Source organism: Tachyglossus aculeatus, chromosome 17 (assembly GCF_015852505.1).
Source record: "Tachyglossus aculeatus isolate mTacAcu1 chromosome 17, mTacAcu1.pri, whole genome shotgun sequence".
NCBI lineage: Eukaryota > Metazoa > Chordata > Mammalia > Monotremata > Tachyglossidae > Tachyglossus > Tachyglossus aculeatus.
The window spans coordinates 52,294,354-52,312,370 of NC_052082.1; the positions used below are offsets into that span (position 1 = coordinate 52,294,354).

The window sequence follows — 18,017 nt, forward strand, 5'->3', positions numbered from 1 at the left end:
TAGGTTACAAGGTGATCAATCAATCGTATTTATTGAGCGCTTACTATGTGCAGAGCACTGCACTAAGCGCTTGGGAAGTCCAAGTTGGCAACATATAGAGACGGCCCCTACCCAACAGTGGGCTCACAGTCTAAAAGGGGGAGACAGAGAACAAAACCAAAATACTAACAAAGTAAAATAAAGAGAATAGATATGTACAAGTAAAATAAATAAATAAATAGAGCAATAAATCTGTACAAACATATATACAGGTGCTGTGGGGAAGGGAAGGAGGTAAGATGGGGGGGATCAAGTTGTCCCACATGGGGCTCACAGTCTTAATCATCATCAATCGTATTTATTGAGCGCTTACTATGTGCAGAGCACTGTACTAAGCGCTTGGGAAGTACAAATTGGCAACATCTAGAGACAGTCCCTACCCAACAGTGGGCTCACAGTCTAAAAGGGGGAGACAGAGAACAAAACCAACCATACTAACAAAATAAAATAAAGAGAATAGATATGTACAAGTAAAGTAAATAAATAGAGTAATAAATATGTACACACATATATACAGGTGCTGTGGGGAAGGGAAGGAGGTAAAGATGGGGGGGATCAAGTTGTCCCACATGGGGCTCACAGTCTTAATCATCATCAATCGTATTTATTGAGTGCTTACTGTGTGCAGAGCACTGCACTAAGCGCTTGGGAAGTCCAAGTTGGCAACATATAGTTGCCACCCAACAGTGGGCTCACAGTCTAAAAGGGGGAGACAGGGAACAAAACCAAACATACCAACAAAATAAAATAAAGAGAATAGGTATGTACAAGTAAAATAAACAGAGTAATAAATATGTACAAACATATATACGGGTGCTGTGGGGAAGAGAAGGAGGTAAGATGGGGGGGGATCAAGTTGTCCCACATGGGGCTCACAGTCCATTTGAGGGACAGAGACGTGAAATGACTTGCCCAGGTCACCCAGCTGACAGTTGGCGGAGGCGGGATTTGAACCCATGACCTGTGGCTCCACAGCCCGGGCTCTTTCCACTGAGCCACGCTGCTGCTTGTCCTCCGGTGGTGTCATCGGGGCGGGGCGGCCGGAGGAGCGGGGAAGAAGGAGGCATGGCGACCGTGAGGCGGGCCTTGCATTTCGTCTTCAAAGTGGGCAACCGGCCCCTCACGGCGCGCTTCTACCGGGACCTGCTCGGAATGAAGGTGACGGGCCGCAAGGCCTTGGGGACCAGGGCAGGCAAGGCTTCGAATCACAATAATAATTAATAATAACAATGGGATCTGTTAAGCGCTTACTATGTGCAAAGCACCGCGCTAAGCGCTGGGGAGGTTACAGGGTGATCAGGTTGGCCCAGGGGGGGGGCTCACAGCCTTAATCCCTATTTTAACGGTGATGATGATGGCATTTATTAAGCGCTTACTATGTGCAAAGCACTGTTCTAAGCGCTGGGGAGGTTACAATAATAATAATAATAATAACAGCATTTATTAAGCGCTTACTATACATATGTATATATGTTTGTGCATATTTATTACTCTATTTATTTTTTTATTTATTTTGTACCTATCCTATTTATTTTATTTTGTTAGTATGTTTGGTTTTGTTCTCTGTCTCCCCCTTTTAGACTGTGAGCCCACTGTTGGGTAGGGACTGTCTCTAGATGTTGCCAATTTGGACTTCCCAAGCGCTTAGTACGGTGCTCTGCACACAGTAAGCGCTTAGTAAATACGGTTGATGATGATGATGATGTGCAAAGCACTGTTCTAAGCACTGGGGAGGTTACAAGGTGATCAGGTTGTCCCTCGGGGGGCTCACCGTCTTAGTCCCCATTTTATAGATGAGGGAACGGAGGCCCAGAGAAGTGAAGTGACTTGCCCAAAGTCACACAGCTGCCAAGTGGCGGAGCCCGGGTTTAAACCCCTGACCTCTGACTCCAAAAGCCCGGGCTCTTTCCACTGAGCCACTCTGGTCATAAGGTTGTCCCGGGGGGGCTCACAGCTTCAATCCCCATTTTAATGATGATGATAATGGCATTTATTAAGCGCTTACTATGTGCAAAGCACTGTTCTAAGCGCTGGGGAGGTTACAAGGTGATCAGGTTGCCCCACGGGGGGCTCACAGCCTTAATCCCCATTTTAATGATGATGATGATGGCATTTATTAAGCGCTTGCTATGTGCAAATCACTGTTCTAAGCGCTGGGGAGGCTACAAGGTGATCAGATTGTCCCACGGGGGGCTCACAGTCAATCCCCATTTTAATAATGATGATGGCATTTATTTATTAAGCGCTTACTATGTGCAGAGCACTGTTCTAAGCGCTGGGGAGGTTACAAGGTGATCAGGTTGTCCCAGAGGGGGCTCACAGCCTTAATCCCCATTTTAATGATGATGATGATGGCATTTATTAAGCGCTTACTATGTGCAAAGCACTGTTCCAAGCACTGGGGAGGTTGCAAAGTGATCAGGTTGTCCCAAGGGGGGCTCACACTCTTAATCCCCATTTTCCAGATGAGGGAACTGAGGCACAGAGAAGTGAAATGACTTGCCCAAAGTCACACAGCTGACAATTGACAGAGCCGGGATTTGAACCCAGGATCTCCGACTCCCTTGTTCCCATGCGTACAGTATAGTGCTCTGCACGCAGTAAGCGCTCAAAAATAAGAATAATAATAATAATTACGGCATTTGTTAAGTGTTTACTATGAGCCAAGCACTGTTCTAAGCGCTGGGGTAGATACAAGGTAATCAGGTTGCCCCACATGGGGCTCACAGTCTTAATCCCCATTTTACAGATGAGGTCACTGAGGCACAGAGAAGTGAAGTGACTTGCCCAAAGTCGCACAGCTGACAGTTGACAGAGCCGGGATTTGAACCCATGACCTCTGATTCCAAAGCCCTTGCTCTTTCTTCTCAATAATAATGATGGCATTTGTTAAGCACTTACTATGTGCAAAGCACTGTTCTAAGCGCCGGGGGGGATACAAGGTGATCAGGTTGTCCCACGTGGGGCTTACAGTCATCATCCCCATTTTACAGATGAGGGAACTGAGGCTCAGAGATGTTAAGTGACTTGCCCAAGGTCACACAGCAGACATGTGGAGGAGCCGGGATTCGAACCCATGACCTCAGACTCCAAAGCCCGGGCTCTTTCCACTGGGCCACACTGGATACAGATGAGGGAACTGAGGCCCAGAGAAGTGAAGTGACTTGCCCAAAGTCACACAGCTGACAGTTGGCGGAGTCGGGACTCGAACCCATGACCTCTGACTCCAGAGCCCGGGCTCTTTCCACTGAGCCATGCTGCTTCAGGTGGACGCGGGGAGGGAGAGGAAGCGTATCTACCCCCTAGCGCTTAGTACAGTGCTTGACGCATAATAAGCGCTTAACAAATAGCATTAAAAAACCCCCAAAAACATGGAGAAGGGAGCGAGTGGTGAAGGTAGAAGAAGCAGCACGGTGTAGCGGAAAGAGCCCGGGCTTGAGAGTCCGAGGACGTGGGTTCTAATCCCGGCTCCGCCGCTTGTCAGCTGTGTGACCTTGGACGAGTCACTTCACTTCTCTGGGCCTCAGTGACCTCATCTGTAAAATGGGGATGGAGACTGGGAGCCCCTCGTGGATCAGGGAGTGTGGCCAACACGATTTGCTTGTATCCACCCCAGTGCTTAGTACAGTGCCTCGCACATTGTAAGCGCTTAACAAATACCACTATTATGGGAAGCAGCGTTGCTCAGTGGAAAGAGCACGGGCTTTGGAGTCAGAGGTCATGGGTTCAAATCCCAGCTCCGCCACTGCATTCATTCATTCAATCGTATTTATTGAGCGCTTACTGTGTGCAGAGCACTGTACTAAGCGCTTGGGAAGTACAAGTTGGCAACATATAGAGACGGTCCCTACCCAACAGCGGGCTCACAGTCTAGAAGGGGGAGACAGACAATGAAACAAAACATATTAACAAAATAAAATAAATAGAATAAATATGTACAAATAACTGTCAGCTGTGTGACTTTGAGCAAGAACTTAACTTCTCTGGGCCTCAGTTACCTCATCTGTAAAATGGGGATTAAGACTGTGGGGCCCCCGTGGGACAACCTGATCACCTTGTATCCCCCCCAGCGCCTAGAACAGTGCTTTGTGCATAGTAAGCGCTTAATAAATACCATCATTATTGTTATTATTATCCACCCCAGTGCTTAGTGCTTTTAGACTGTGAGCCCACTGTTGGGTAGGGACTGTCTCTTTATGTTGCCAACTTGTACTTCCCAAGTGCTTAGTACAGTGCTCTGCACACAGTAAGCGCTCAATAAATACAATTGATTGATTGATTGATTGATAGTACAGTGCCTCGCACATTTTTAAGCACTTAGCAAATACCATTATTATGGGAAGCAGCGTGGCTTAGTGGAAAGAGCAGGGGCTTGAGAGTCAGAGGATGTGGGTTCTAATCCCGACCCCGCCACTTGTCTGCTAAGTGACCTTGGGCAAGCCACTTCACTTCTCTGTGCCTCAGCGACCTCATCTGTAAAATGGGGATTAAGAGTGTGAGCCCCACGTGGGGCAACCTGATTACCTTGTATCTACCCCAGCGCTTAGAACAGTGCTTGGCTCATAGTAAGCAGCATCATCATCATCAATCGTATTTATTGAGCGCTTACTGTGTGCAGAGCACTGTACTAAGCGCTTGGGAAGTACAAGTTGGCAACATATAGAGACGGTCCCTACCCAACAGTGGGCTCACAGTCTAAAAGTTAAGTGCATTTGTTAAGCACTTAACAAATGCCATTATTATTATTATTATTGAACGCTTACTGCGTGTAGAGCACTATACTGTACGCATGGGAGGGTACAGTGTAACAGACACATTCCCTGCCCACAACGAGTTTACGGTGTAGAGGGAGAGGCAGACATTAATAGAAATAAATAAAATTACAGAGTTGAATGGACGTGCCATGGGTCTGAGGGAGGGGGGTGAATAAAGGGAGCAAGGCAAGGCAACACAGAAGGGAGTGGGAGAAGAGGAAAGGAAGGCCTAGTCACGTTAATTAGTCACGGTGGACGTGTTCCCTAACCACAATAAGTTTATGGTCCAGAGGGAGAGACAGACATTAATATGAAAAGTTACTTAAAATAAATAATTTAAAGATATGTAAAGATATGTCCTCCAGGAGGCCTTCCCAGACTGAGCCCCTTCCTTCCTCTCCCCCTCATCCCCCTCTCCATCCCCCCATCTTACCTCCCCCCCTTCCCCACAGCACCTGTATATATGTGTATATGTTTGTACATATTTTTCTTTACTCTATTTATTTATTTATTTATTTAATTTATTTGTACATATCTATTCTATTTATTTTATTTTGTTAGTATGTTTGGTCTCTGTCTCCCCCTTTTAGACTGTGAGCCCACTGTTGGGTAGGGACCGTCTCTATATGTTGCCAATTTGTACTTCCCAAGCGCTTAGTCCAGTGCTCTGCACATAGTAAGCGCTCAATAAATACGATTGATGATGATGATGATAAGTGCTAAAGCCCAGAATAATTCACGTTCATCAACCTGGGGAGGGAGGGGAGAGATGAAGGATGCGGGAAATGTCAGAGAGTAAAGACTCATGCTTAATTTGGGCAGAGGGAACTAATTTTTTGCCGATAATTTGAGTTCCCCGACTGTCATTACCCTCACAAAGACCCAGTCCTAATTTCTTTTGAAGTGCCTTTTGAGGGGTGTGCTATTAACCAGCTCGTGTACAGAATAAAACCTTGTACTTAACTGCTCCTTCACAGATTCTGCGGCACGAGGAGTTTGAGGAGGGCTGCAAAGCAGCCTGTAACGGGTATGTGTCTTTGTTTTCTTAACAGATATTGGAATGTTCTTAATGTGATTGTCCAAATCAGTGGTGTTTGAGTGCTTACGGTGTGCAGAGCAATCAGTCAATCAATCAATCGTATTTATTGAGCGCTTACTGTGTGCAGAGCACTGTACTAAGCGCTTGGGAAGTACAAGTTACAGAGCACCGTATTAAGTGCTCACAAGGAGCTTACAATGTAGAGGGGGAGACAGACATTACAGTAAATTACAGACGTGTACTTGGGTGCTGTGGGGCTGGGAGTGAATATCAAGGGCTTAAAAGTACAAATCCAAGTACCAGGGTGACACAGAAGGGAAAGGGAATAAGGGAAAAGAGGGCATAGTCGGGAAAGCCCCCTTGGAGGGAATGTGGTTTTAACAAGACTTTGAAAGTGGGGAGAATGGTGGTCTTTACTGATTGTTTTTATTGAGCTATTACAACAATGCACTAGATTTTCTCATAACCTGTTATCTTATGAGATTTAATCCCTACAAATGGATCATAGAACAAGTGACAGGAAAATATTTTTGGTAGTTCTATCTCATTGGTAGTCAATTATGATCCCCCCATTGCTCTTTTCATAATCCTGATCCTTTCCTCTGTCTTTGTCACCCACCTCCTTGGCCTTCAGCTGCCAAACTTTGTATGACTAGTTGGCCTTCCGATAGAAACTGGTCTTATTCTTCTGTAGCGTCTCAATTTTTCCTTCCACAAAACTTGTCTGGAATTCTCAACTTTGCATTAATTGCCAACCACACCACGCCTCTCTGTTCCCCACCCGGATTCGACTTGGTCCCTGGAAATCTTTAGTGTATTAAGGTGGCCAGCTTCCTGCCAAGTCTCACAAATGTTTTTTTCCCCGACAGTTTTTATGTCCTGATTTTCATAACTGATTTGACTGTGGCACTAGGGGCCAGCTACGGATTGCTTTGTGCTCCTTTTGGAGAGACGATATGTGGTTTGCTTTTATTTCAAATGGAGATCCACTGAACAATAGCTTTCTCAGTTCAGTATTTGACACCTATTTTTATTTGTACGTATTTATTTTATTTTGTTAATATGTTTTGTTTCCCCTTCTAGACTGTGAGCCCGCTGTTGGGTAGGGACTGTCTCTATATGTTGCCAACTTGGACTTCCCAGGCGCTTAGTACAGTGCTCTGCACACAGTAAGTGCTCAATAAATACGATTGATTGAATGAATGAATGGAGTTCCAGGCCAGTGGGAGGACATGGGCAAGGGGTCCCTGGGAGATAGACGAGAATGAGGTAATAATAAGAATAATAACTGTGGTATTTAAACGCTTACTTTGTAGCCGGCACTCCACTACGCACCAGGGTAGATGCAAGGTAATGAGGTTGGACACAGTCCCTGTCCCGCGTGGGTCTCACAGCGGGTAGGTTAGAGGAGCAAAGTGAGGAGGCTGGACTGCAGTAGGAAATCAGCGAGGAAATGGTTTAATGGTGATCTAGGAAACTTCAATAAAAGAGATCAAAATGTGGGGGGCAGTTCCTAGTACAGTGGCACTTATTGAACACCCACTTGGTGCAGTGCACTGGAATAGGTGCTTGAGGCGACCTGCCTGACTAACAAAATGACACATTCCGTGTCTACAAGGAGACAAACATAAAAGCATTTACAACCAGAGGGGCCTAAGTAAATGTAGGATGAGCTAGTCTATATACATGAGTGCTAAGGAATAAATCTGTAATGAAGGCTAAAGCGGCAAATTAAGGAAATTCATTGCAGATCCGAAGTTTAGCATACTTTTGGGTGGACCCTTTAGGAAAGAAGTTCGAGACCAAAGAGTCCAGGGGAGTTGGATATGGGTTAAGAAAATTATTTTAAAGCCGTTTTTCTCCCTCTGTGATCCTTGGATCACCCGTGGTCCTTCGGCTCACGATCCACAAGGAAACCCCAAGAGGCTATAACTCTCCTTCCTTTGTCTCGAGCCTTTTCCCCGAGCCCGTGAGCTCTGCGGTTTGCCCCTGACACTTATTTTCAACGGGGCTGTGGAGGGTTATCTCTGCCAAAATGGAACCATCCAGGAGAGGGGTCTGGAGCTAATGGGAGGGGTGACAGCACTCCTCCCCATCTCCTCTTCACCCCCAAGCTGTGCTGCAAGGCCCTTTTACCTTGCCATAGTGGTCCTTTGCCTGCAAAGTTGGAGGATCACTATTCCGAAGAAGCAGGGAAACCTTCCCGAAATGCAGGAACAGGAAGAGACACCAGACACCAAGTTACATAAGCCAGGAGTCAAAAATTAAAATGAGAATAATAATAATTGTATGAAGCGCTTACTATGTGTCAAGCACTGTTCTAAGCACTGGGGGAGATACAGGATAATCAGGTCCTACATGGGGCTCATGGTCTTAATCCCCATTTTACAGATGAGGTGACTGAGGCACAGAGAAGTTAAGTGACTTGCCCAAGGTCACCCAGCAGACAGGTGACAGAGCTGGGATTAGAACCCAAGTCCTTCTGATTCCCAGGCCCGTGCTCCATTCATTCATTCATTCATTCATTCATTCAGTCGTATTTATTGAGCGCTTACTGTGTGCAAAGCACTGTACAAAGTGCTTGGGAAGTACAAGTTGGCAACATATAGAGACGGTCCCTACCCAACAGTGGGCTCACAGTCTAGAAGGGGGAGACAGACAACAAAACAAAACATAGTAACAAAATAACATAAATAGAATAAACATGTGCAAATAAAATAGAGTAATAAATACGTACAAACATATATACATATATATAGGTGCTCTAGCCACTAGAACATGCTGCTTCTCAAGTGGAAATGCCACAAAGTAGAGAGTTGTGGGCCAGATTTCTAAGAAAGGAACAATATAAGGCTTATAGGAATAAAATCAAGAAAACCCAAGAAAGAAAAAAACAATTTAAAAAAAAAGGCCAAATCAGTGGCTACTGAAGGACCAAATCAAGGACATTCCAAATTATGGTCCAGGGACTCTGTGCACTGGAATAGGCATATAAGGCTTATAGGAATAAAATCAAGAAAACCCAAGCAAGAAAACAACAACTAAAAAAAAAGGCTGAATCAGTGGCTACTGAAGGACCAAATCAAGGACATTCCAAATTATGGCTCAGAGACTCTGTGATCCTTTCTGGTTCATATAATAATAATAATGATGGTATTTGTTAAGCGCTTACTATGTGCCAAGCACTGTTCTAAGCGCTGGGGAGGTTACAAGGTGATCAGGTTGTCCCATGGGGGGCTCACAGTTTTAATCCCCATTTTACAGATGAAGTAACTGAGGCCCGGAGAAGTGAAGTGACTTGCCCGAAGTCACACAGCTTAGAGTTGGCGGAGGCGGAATTTGAACCCATGACCTCAGACTCCAAAGCCCGGGCTCTTTCCACTGAGCCACGCTGCTTCTTGAGTGAAGATAGTGTATCTACCAACTCTAATGTACTGTAATAATAAGGATGGTATTTGTTAAGCGCTTACTATGTGCCAAGCACTGTTCTAGATACTTTCCCAAGCACTCAGCACGGTGCTCTGCACCCAGTAAATGCTTAGTAAATAGCACCGATTGACTGATGACTAGCCCATTTAGTTTGTGAGGACGACTACTTTCATTTCATATATAGGGTTCAATAATTCAATATATCGTGTTTGTGTGGTATGTGTGTGCACGTTTCTCATGAATTTGAGAGCATTTTAGTGGGGTAGATAATAATAATAATAATAATGACATTTATTAAGCGAAGATATGATAATCTTCGAGACCAGACGGGGCTGAGTAGATGATCCCAAGATGGTCTCACAAGGTGGCAGACCCTGGGAGAACTGCTGTGGGCCTTGCCTGTTGTCACTGGTTCTGTGCCTTTGTGATTTTTTTCTAGGCCTTATGATGGGAAGTGGAGTAAGACAATGGTAGGCTATGGGCCAGAAGACGATCACTTTGTGGCAGAACTCACTTACAATTATGGCATCGGCAACTATAAGCTTGGGAACGACTTCATGGTAAGTAGATAGACCACTGGCCTGTGAGTCAGAAGGCCTCTTCCCGTCTCCCCCAGTTTTCTGTGATGTGAACCTGGGCCAGTCATTTCACTTCTCTGTGCCTCATTTACTTCATCTGTAGTATGGGGATTAATCAATCAATCAGTCGTATTTATTGAGCGCTTACTGTGTGCAGAGCACTGTACTAAGCGCTTGGGAAGTACAAGTTGGCAACATATAGAGACAGTCCCTACCCAACTGTGGGCTCACAGTGTAGAAGGGGGAGACAGAGAACAAAACCAAACGTACTAACAAAATAAAATAAATAGAACAGATATGTACAAGTAAAATAAATAAATAGAGTAATAAATATGTACAAACATATATACATATATACAGGTGCTGTGGGGAAGGGAAGGAGGTAAGATGAGGGGGATGGAGAGGGGGAGAGGAAGGAAGGGGATTAAAATTGTGAGCTCCACATGGGACAGGGACTGTGCCCAACTCGATTTGCCTGTATGCACCCTGGCGCTTAGTACAGGGCCTGGCACATAGTAAGCACTTAACAAATACCACAATTGTTACTATTATTATGTATGTCCAGAACACGTTAGTTTTATTCAAATCAAGCAGCTATGTTTCTCCTGCTGCTTTCCAAGGCGGAGAGACCACATGGCCCTGTGGAAAGAGAAGGGACTGGAAGTTCGAAGACCTGGGTCCTGAACCCAGGTTGCCTCTGGCCTGCTGCGAGGCACTGGGCAAGTGGCTTAACCTTTGTGGGCCTTAGTTTCCTCAGCTGTAAAATGGGGATAAGATCCCTTTTCCTGACCTCAGAGGGATGTTGTGAAAGTGTTTTGGGAAATAAAAGCGCTGGGCAGAATATAAGCTGTTATTGTTGTTATTCTAATCAAAGAACCTCCTTCCCAAGATCCCACTAACTTGGCAGAGTTCTGTTTCTATTGAAGGGCCTCACCCTGGTGTCGAGTCAGGCCGTCAGCAACGCCCGGAGACTGGAGTGGCCACTCAGGGAGGTCTCAGATGGGGTTTTTGAAGCTGAAGCCCCGGGAGGATACAAATTTTATCTGCAAGACAGTGAGCAGCCTGAGGCGGGTAAGAAGGGGCTGGTCGGAGGGGCTCTTGCCTGGGCTGGCCTGGTGGAGAAAAATCAGAAGCCTCAAGGAATTATTCCAAGGCAGTGCTGCCAGAGAGAAGTTAAAAAAAAATACCTCAGCAGCCTCCTATCTATGGGCTAAATGGTTTCTGCCCGGGAGTCAGAAGGACCTGGGTTTGAATTCCGGCTCCACCACTTGTCCGCTGTTTGACCTCGAGCAAGTCGCTTTACTTCTCTGGACCTCAGTTACCTCATCTATAAACTATGGATTAAGACTGTGAGCCCTATGAGGGACAGGGACCTATGATAGAATCATATATTAGCAGTAATTACAATAATATAATATTATATCCTATCCAATAGAATATGATTCTAATTAGAACGGTAATTCTATTTTATAATAACAATAACGGATAGAATCATATATTATATATTCCCCCTTCTAGACTGTGAGCCCACTGTTGGGTAGGGACTGTCTCTATATGTTGCCAACTTGGACTTCCCAAGAGCTTAGTACAGTGCTCTGCACACAGTAAGCGCTCAATAAATACAATTGATTATCTTGTATCTACCCCAGTGCTTAATACAGTGCCTGGTTTATAGTAAGCGCTTAACAAATACCACAGTTATTGGTATTACTAATCGCTTAGTACAGTGCCCTGCACGCAGTAAGCGCTCAATAAATACGATTGGATTGAATGAACGGTATGACCGTTCCTGACATTTGAGTGTAAAGTGAAATTCTGAATGTCTGCTTCCCTTGTTGTCTTTGGTGAGATCCTGGGAGGAGTGGTCCTCGGGCTCTTCAGCCAGCGAGGAACCCCCCACTCTTCTGGGAAAGCTTCTCACCCCTCCCCAGCCCGGCATAGGGAAGTCAAGGCTGAAAACAGCCAGGGAGGCAAGGATTGAGCCCTTCCATTCAGCAACTGACACGGGCCACCCGCCCACTCGGAGCCCGGACCAGAAGATCCGGTCCTTACAACCAGAAGAGATCACCTCGCGGTGCCTCTCTAGTGAAAGCGAGACCTGTCGGTAACCGACCCCGCCTTTCTGCCGTGCAGACCCTGTGCTAAAAGTCACCCTGGGGGTGTCCAACCTGCAGAACTCCCTCAATTACTGGGCCAACCTGCTGGGAATGAAAGTTTACGAGAAGGATGATGACGAGCAAAGGGCTTTGCTGGGCTACGCAGACAACCAGGTGAGCGCGTCCGGAGAATCGATCTGGGCTCCCCTTCCCGTACCGGAGAAGCTCGTCCACCGGGCCCGTTTCCCCTCAGGGAGGGAGACGACCACTCCAGTGGGTCGCGGAGCGGGGGCCTGCTTGGCCTCCGCAGCGTGACCACATCTCTTGCTGCCGTTGCAGTGTAAACTGGAGCTGCGGGGCATCACGGGGCCGGTGGATCACGGCACCGCTTTCGGGAGGATCGCCTTCTCTTGCCCAAAGGACCAGGTAATGTTGGGTTCAGGACCACTGATGGGGCTGTTTCTAGAAATGGGCCTCCAGCTCTCTGTGTTTAGCTAAGAAAAATGAACACGTGCCTTCTAGGCTGTATTATGGGCGGGGAATGTATCTGCTTATTCTGTTGTACTCTCCCAATTGCTGAATATAGTGCTTTGCACTTAGTAAGCGCTCAATAAATACCATTGAGTGATTATTCTGTATGCTGTCATTCACTGGGACCGACAGGGCTGTGACAGTTAATCAATCAGTTGTGTATATTGAGTGCTTACCGCGTGCAGAACACTGTAGTAAGTGTTTGGGAGAATACAATAGGTCAGAGTTGGTTATATTCCTTGCCCCATACAAGTTTAAGGTCCAGAGGGGGGTAGTTTATCTCTAGTTTACTCTATTTATTCTCTTTCCTTTTTTTTTTTTTAAGTTACCAAATATTGAAGCCGTGATGAAAAAGGAGAATCAGAAGATTCTAACTCCTCTAGTGAGTCTGGATACGCCAGGAAAAGCCACCGTGCAAGTGGTTATTCTGGCGGACCCCGTAAGTCCCCTCAGTCTTCGGCATGGCCTCCCGGGATGGTCCTGCAAGGGAAGCATGGCCCTCACTTCTTTTCCTTCATCTGTGCAGGACGGACATGAAATCTGCTTTGTGGGGGACGAAGCGTTTCGAGAGCTTTCCAGGGTGGATCCCGGTGGAAGTCAACTGTTGGATGACGTGAGTCACGGGTTCTGAATTCTGTTAAATTCGTGGTTCCATTAGGCCCCGCAACAGGGTCGGGGGATGGAGGAGATGTACAGAAGGAAGCCCAGGGGCCGTTAAGTCAGAATTTTTTTAAGCCGTGTTGGTCGGCCTGCTTTGGGGAGTGGCCATGTGGCCAATGGAATCGCTCTTCACTGCAGAACAGTCATCTTCCAAGTGGCACTGAGCCCCAAGGCCTCATGAGCTGTGAAGGTTGAGGCAAAGCATGTCAAGAGTTTGAAGAAAGGTGGCAACTGTTCAAAGATTGAAAAGTGTGCATAATGAAATTCACTATTGTTGCAGTAGACTGTATTGAGCACCTACTCGATGCAATGCACTTGGCACAGAAGTACAAAACTGAAAAATGAGACATTCCCTGCCCATGAGGAGCTTTTACTCTAACAGGGGAAACAGATATTAAAATATTTACAGGTAGAGTAGTTCAAAATTTATAATTGAAGGAGATGTTTTAAGTGCTGAGGATGGGTGGAAATAAGTTAAGGGCTATTGTGGAAACAAAGGATTATTAAGTTTCCTATATCTACTTGGAAAATGTGATTTGGCAGGGGTGAATAGATGAGTGCGGTCATCCTCTCTGGATCCAAACATGCCCCCTCCATGGGGCAGTGGGGGTGGTGGCCCCCCAGATTTGGGGGCTCAACTGTCAGACTTATTCTTCCCAAGATCCTGACAAGATCTGAGAGGTTCTAGTCAGATGAGAAAGACCCAAAATGGTGGCTTTCTGGCTTATTAGCCCCTTGAAGCCTGTCCAGTCCTCCTCATCACATCCTTCCCCCCGCCCTCTCCCCCGACCAAATCCCCTGCCCCCTCTTCACTCCTGCCCTCAAAACAGAAAGTTGACACCTGTGTGTGGATCCCTCTAGAATACCGAGGAGTTCATATTTCATCTTTTTCATCTCTGTAAAAGAGATCATCCCCAGGATGAGAACTCTGGATCTTGGCGTCCCACAACTCCTTAACCCCCAGAGGGAAGTCGGCTGCCCAGAGCCCAGTTTTGCAAAATGTCCTGCTCTTGTCTGCCGCTGCAAAAGTCCAGCTCTACCCTGAGAGGGGGAATAACATACCACTATTATTATCATCAATAATGATATAATTCTCCCCCTTTTAGACTGTGAGCCCACTGTTGGGTAGGGACTGTCTCTGTATGTTGCCAATTTGTACTTCCCAAGCGCTTAGTACAGTGCTCTGCACATAGTAAGCGCTCAATAAATACGATTGATGATGATGATATAATAAGCTCATTGTGGGCAGGAAACATGTTTACCAACTCTGTGATGCTGTACTCTCCTAAGCGTTTAGTACAGTGCTCTGCACACAGTAAGTACTCAATAAATACAGTTAACAAGCACCAGCACCCTGATTTGACTGACTCTTCCGAGAGATAGGAAATGGGAGAGCCTCACGCTCACCCAGAGACACCCTGTCTCCCCCACCCCCATCTTCCTTTAAATAGTCCTTGAATGTGGGTAATATTGAGTGTGGTGTAGGGGCGGGTGCTTTTTTTCTCTGTGTTGTTATTTTTTCAGATAACTGTACATCCCTTTGTCTCTGTGCAGGCAATGGCAGCAGACAAAAGTGAAGAATGGTTTGCAAAAAACAAAATGCAGAAGGCTTCCGCTTAGTGGCAGATGGCCCAGGTGGACAATTGCGCCTTAATTCTGAACCTGGCTGAGCACCTGTGAGGCTTACATTTTCCATCCATGACGTGGTCGCGTTCTGTTGTACCTTCAGGGTAGATCGTTACAATAATGCGTGATTAGGTGATAATTCCATTCCAGCGCTTTAAAAATCAGGGTTCCTTCAAATCCCCAGGAGCTCGTGGTCCCCAAGCATGAGAGGCTGTCGCTAAGGGAGGTGTAGATTCTGTGGTCATTCTTGGGTTTGGGACAAGAAAACCGATGCACTGCAGAGGGGAAATTGAATTGAGGACTTAGTCTGCAGGAATGTTATTCTTGCCTGGAGGTGGCAAGAATCTTTGGATACAGCAGGTGTCGTGTCCAAGGTTTTGGAATTGAAATACCCAATGTCTGGTCTCCCAGAGGGTCCCATATTCAATCTTGCACAGTTAATGAAACCACTGAAACCCCTGCAACCCAAAGCTGCTGATGAACAGAAGGACTGTGAGCGATTCAAGAGAATAAAGTACTGGCCTTCCACCCAGGTGAAGCATGGGAGGAGGTAAAATATGAACTCTTGTGCTTTCAGATTATTTGGAGCTGTCTCCTGCCCTGGCTTTAAAAACCAGAGTTTTTAAAGATGGGTGGCCCAAAAACCGCTGAAAGAATTCCCTGTTAGCCCTGTAAAGTATTTCTGATGGGGCATAAGGCTTTTTCGTGTCATAGACATGTACACAGCTTAAAAGCAAGCACCTTTGAATATCAGGCGGGCAGGGTGTTGGGCGTGTAAAGCGGGTTTCCTCGGACATGTACCCAGTCTGGAGAAGAGGCCTGGGTTCAGGGTGGAAATGGCCCCTTGATGGAATAGATCTAAAAGGATAAAACCGGCCCCCGTTACCACAGACCCATCCTTGAACTCTCCCTCCTCCCTCTCCCAGGGGGGAGTGGTAGATTACAAGGACAAACTACACTAATCCTTCTAAAAGTGAGTTAGTTACAAGACTCACAGTCCAGCATCTTCTCATTTTAACCATAGAGAAAAGAGTTTTCACTCTGATTTACATCGATGACAAACAAGAGCTGCAAAATCTGGCAGCCTAAACTGCATTAATAACTCGGGAACTGAGAGATTCAAAATTAGTGTTCCTCTCATTCCCAAACTGATGGGCATTGCTTCCTTGTTATTGGGAGGGGGTCTGCATTTCTTTCTCCACAGAATTGGTTCTAGTGTTTGCTAACAGGTGCAGAATTACTAAGCGTGAGCACAAAGCAAGTGGCCTCCTTATCTGTCTCCCCGGTTCTTTCTGTAACCTGTAAATTCTTCATCTTTGATGGGATTATGACTCTCATTTCATTCCAAAAGTTTTGTTCTAAAATTTCAGAATAAAGTCATTTGTACCACATAATGTTTTGTGTTTGGACAGAGCCAATTGCAGTGTCTAAAAATCAAGCAGTAATGCTTGAGCATGTGCCATGTGCAGAGCATTCATTCAGTTATATTTATTGAGTGCTTACTGTGGGCACAGCACTGTACTAACCATTTGGGAGAGTACAATATAACAATAAATAGATACATTCCCTGTGCCCACGAGCTTACAGTCCAAATGTCATCTTAAAATGGGGATTTAATACCTGTTCTACGTAGACCGTGAGCCCCACGTGGGACAGGGACGGCGTCCAACCTGGATATCTTCAATCTACCCCGGCTTTTAGTACAGTGCTTGGGATATAGTAAGTGCTTAAGAAATACCACAATAATTATCATTAATAAAAGCCCCAACTTGGTCCTTTAGCACTGAATCCAGTGCTAATACTGGACTAGGTGTCTGGGAGGGTACGCTAGTATTAGTAGACATGATCCCTGATCTCAAGGAAGTAAAAAGAAGAACAAGGGTGGACAGCCTTGAACCCAATGTTTGGGAATTTTTATCTGGCAGCGGGGAAGTCTTTTTTTTAGTCCCCCTCTCCATCCCCCCCCTTACCTCCTTCCCTTCCCCACAGCACCTGTATATATGTATATATGTTTGCACATATTTATTACTCTATTTATTTACTTTACTTGTACATACCTATTCTCTTTATTTTATTTTGTTAGTATGTTTGGTTTTGTTCTCTGTCTCCCCCTTTTAGACTGTGAGCCCACTGTTGGGTAGGGACTGTCTCTATATGTTGCCAACTTGTACTTCCCAAGCGCTTAGTCCAGTGCTCTGCACACAGTAAGTGCTCAATAAATACGATTGATTGATGGATTGATCACCTTGTAACCTCACATAGCAAGCGCTTAACAAATACCCTCATCATTATTATCAGTGCTTAGAACTGTGCTTGGCACATAGCGCTTAATAAATGCCATTATTATTATTATTATTATTATTACTCTATTTATTTTACTTGTACATATCTATTCTACTTATTTTATTTTGTTAGTATGTTTGCTTTTGTTCTCCGTCTCCCCCTTCTAGACTGTGAGCCCACTGTTGGGTAGGGACGGTCTCTAGATGTTGCCAACTTGGACTTCCCAAGCGCTTAGTCCAGCGCTCTGCACACAGTAAGCGCTCAATAAATACGATTGATTGATTGATTATAGACTGTGAGCCCATTGTGGGCGGCGATTGTCTCTTTTTGTTGCTGAATTGTACTTTCCAAGCAGTCAATCTTCTAGACTGTGAGCCCACTGTTGGGCAGAGACCGTCTCTATATGTTGCCAACTTGTCCTTCCCAAGCGCTTAGTCCAGTGCTCTGCACACCGTGAGCGCTCGATAAATACGATTGATGGATTGATTGATTCCCCGAGGTGACGTCACCAGGGGGCGGAGCCAGCGGGGCTTGCGCGCGCCGTGGGTGACGTCACCGGGAGACGGAGCCCGCGAAGCCGGAGGTGGCAGAGCATGCGCGCGACGTGGGTGACGTCATCGGGAGGCGGAGCCCGCGGCTCCGGCGGCGGCAGAGCATGCGCGCGCCGTCGGTGACGTCACCGGGAGGCGGAGCCCGCGGTGGTAGAGCATGCGAGCGCCGTCGGTGACGTCATCGGGAGGCGGAGCCCGCGGCGCCGGCGGTAGCAGAGCAGGCGCGCACCTTCGGTGACGTCATCTGGGCGGGGGCTTTTGGTGTGCTTGGTGATGTCACCGGGGGCGGAGCCCGCGGCGCCGGCGGTGGCAGAGCACGCGCGCGCCGTCGGTGACGTCATCTGGAGGCGGAGCCCGCGGCGCCGGCGGTGGCGGAGCAGGCGCGCGCCTCCGGTGACGTCATCGGGAGGCGGCACCGGCGGTGGCAGAGC

General features: G+C 46.5%; 1 protein-coding gene across 1 annotated transcript; it reads left to right on the forward strand.

Moving 5' to 3' along the window:
* The first annotated feature begins 1,061 nt into the window (after positions 1 to 1,061).
* Positions 1,062 to 16,152, forward strand: GLOD4 (glyoxalase domain containing 4). The gene is made up of 9 exons (XM_038759515.1): positions 1,062 to 1,197; positions 5,771 to 5,820; positions 9,701 to 9,821; positions 10,766 to 10,910; positions 11,973 to 12,109; positions 12,275 to 12,361; positions 12,792 to 12,905; positions 12,993 to 13,079; positions 14,681 to 16,152. Exons 1-9 carry the CDS (start codon positions 1,105 to 1,107, stop codon positions 14,744 to 14,746), a joined length of 900 nt encoding a protein of 299 aa, XP_038615443.1. The 5' UTR covers positions 1,062 to 1,104; the 3' UTR covers positions 14,747 to 16,152.
* The last annotated feature ends 1,865 nt before the right edge of the window (positions 16,153 to 18,017 follow it).

Excerpts from the sequence above, each read along its gene's own strand:
- GLOD4 (XM_038759515.1), top strand. The coding sequence starts at position 1,105 with ATGGCGACCGTGAGGCGGGCCTTGCATTTCGTCTTCAAAGTGGGCAAC. Across the intron at positions 5,821-9,700 it reads TGCAAAGCAGCCTGTAACGG|GCCTTATGATGGGAAGTGGA; the intron begins GTATGTGTCTTT and ends ATTTTTTTCTAG. Across the intron at positions 12,906-12,992 it reads TGGTTATTCTGGCGGACCCC|GACGGACATGAAATCTGCTT; the intron begins GTAAGTCCCCTC and ends TCATCTGTGCAG.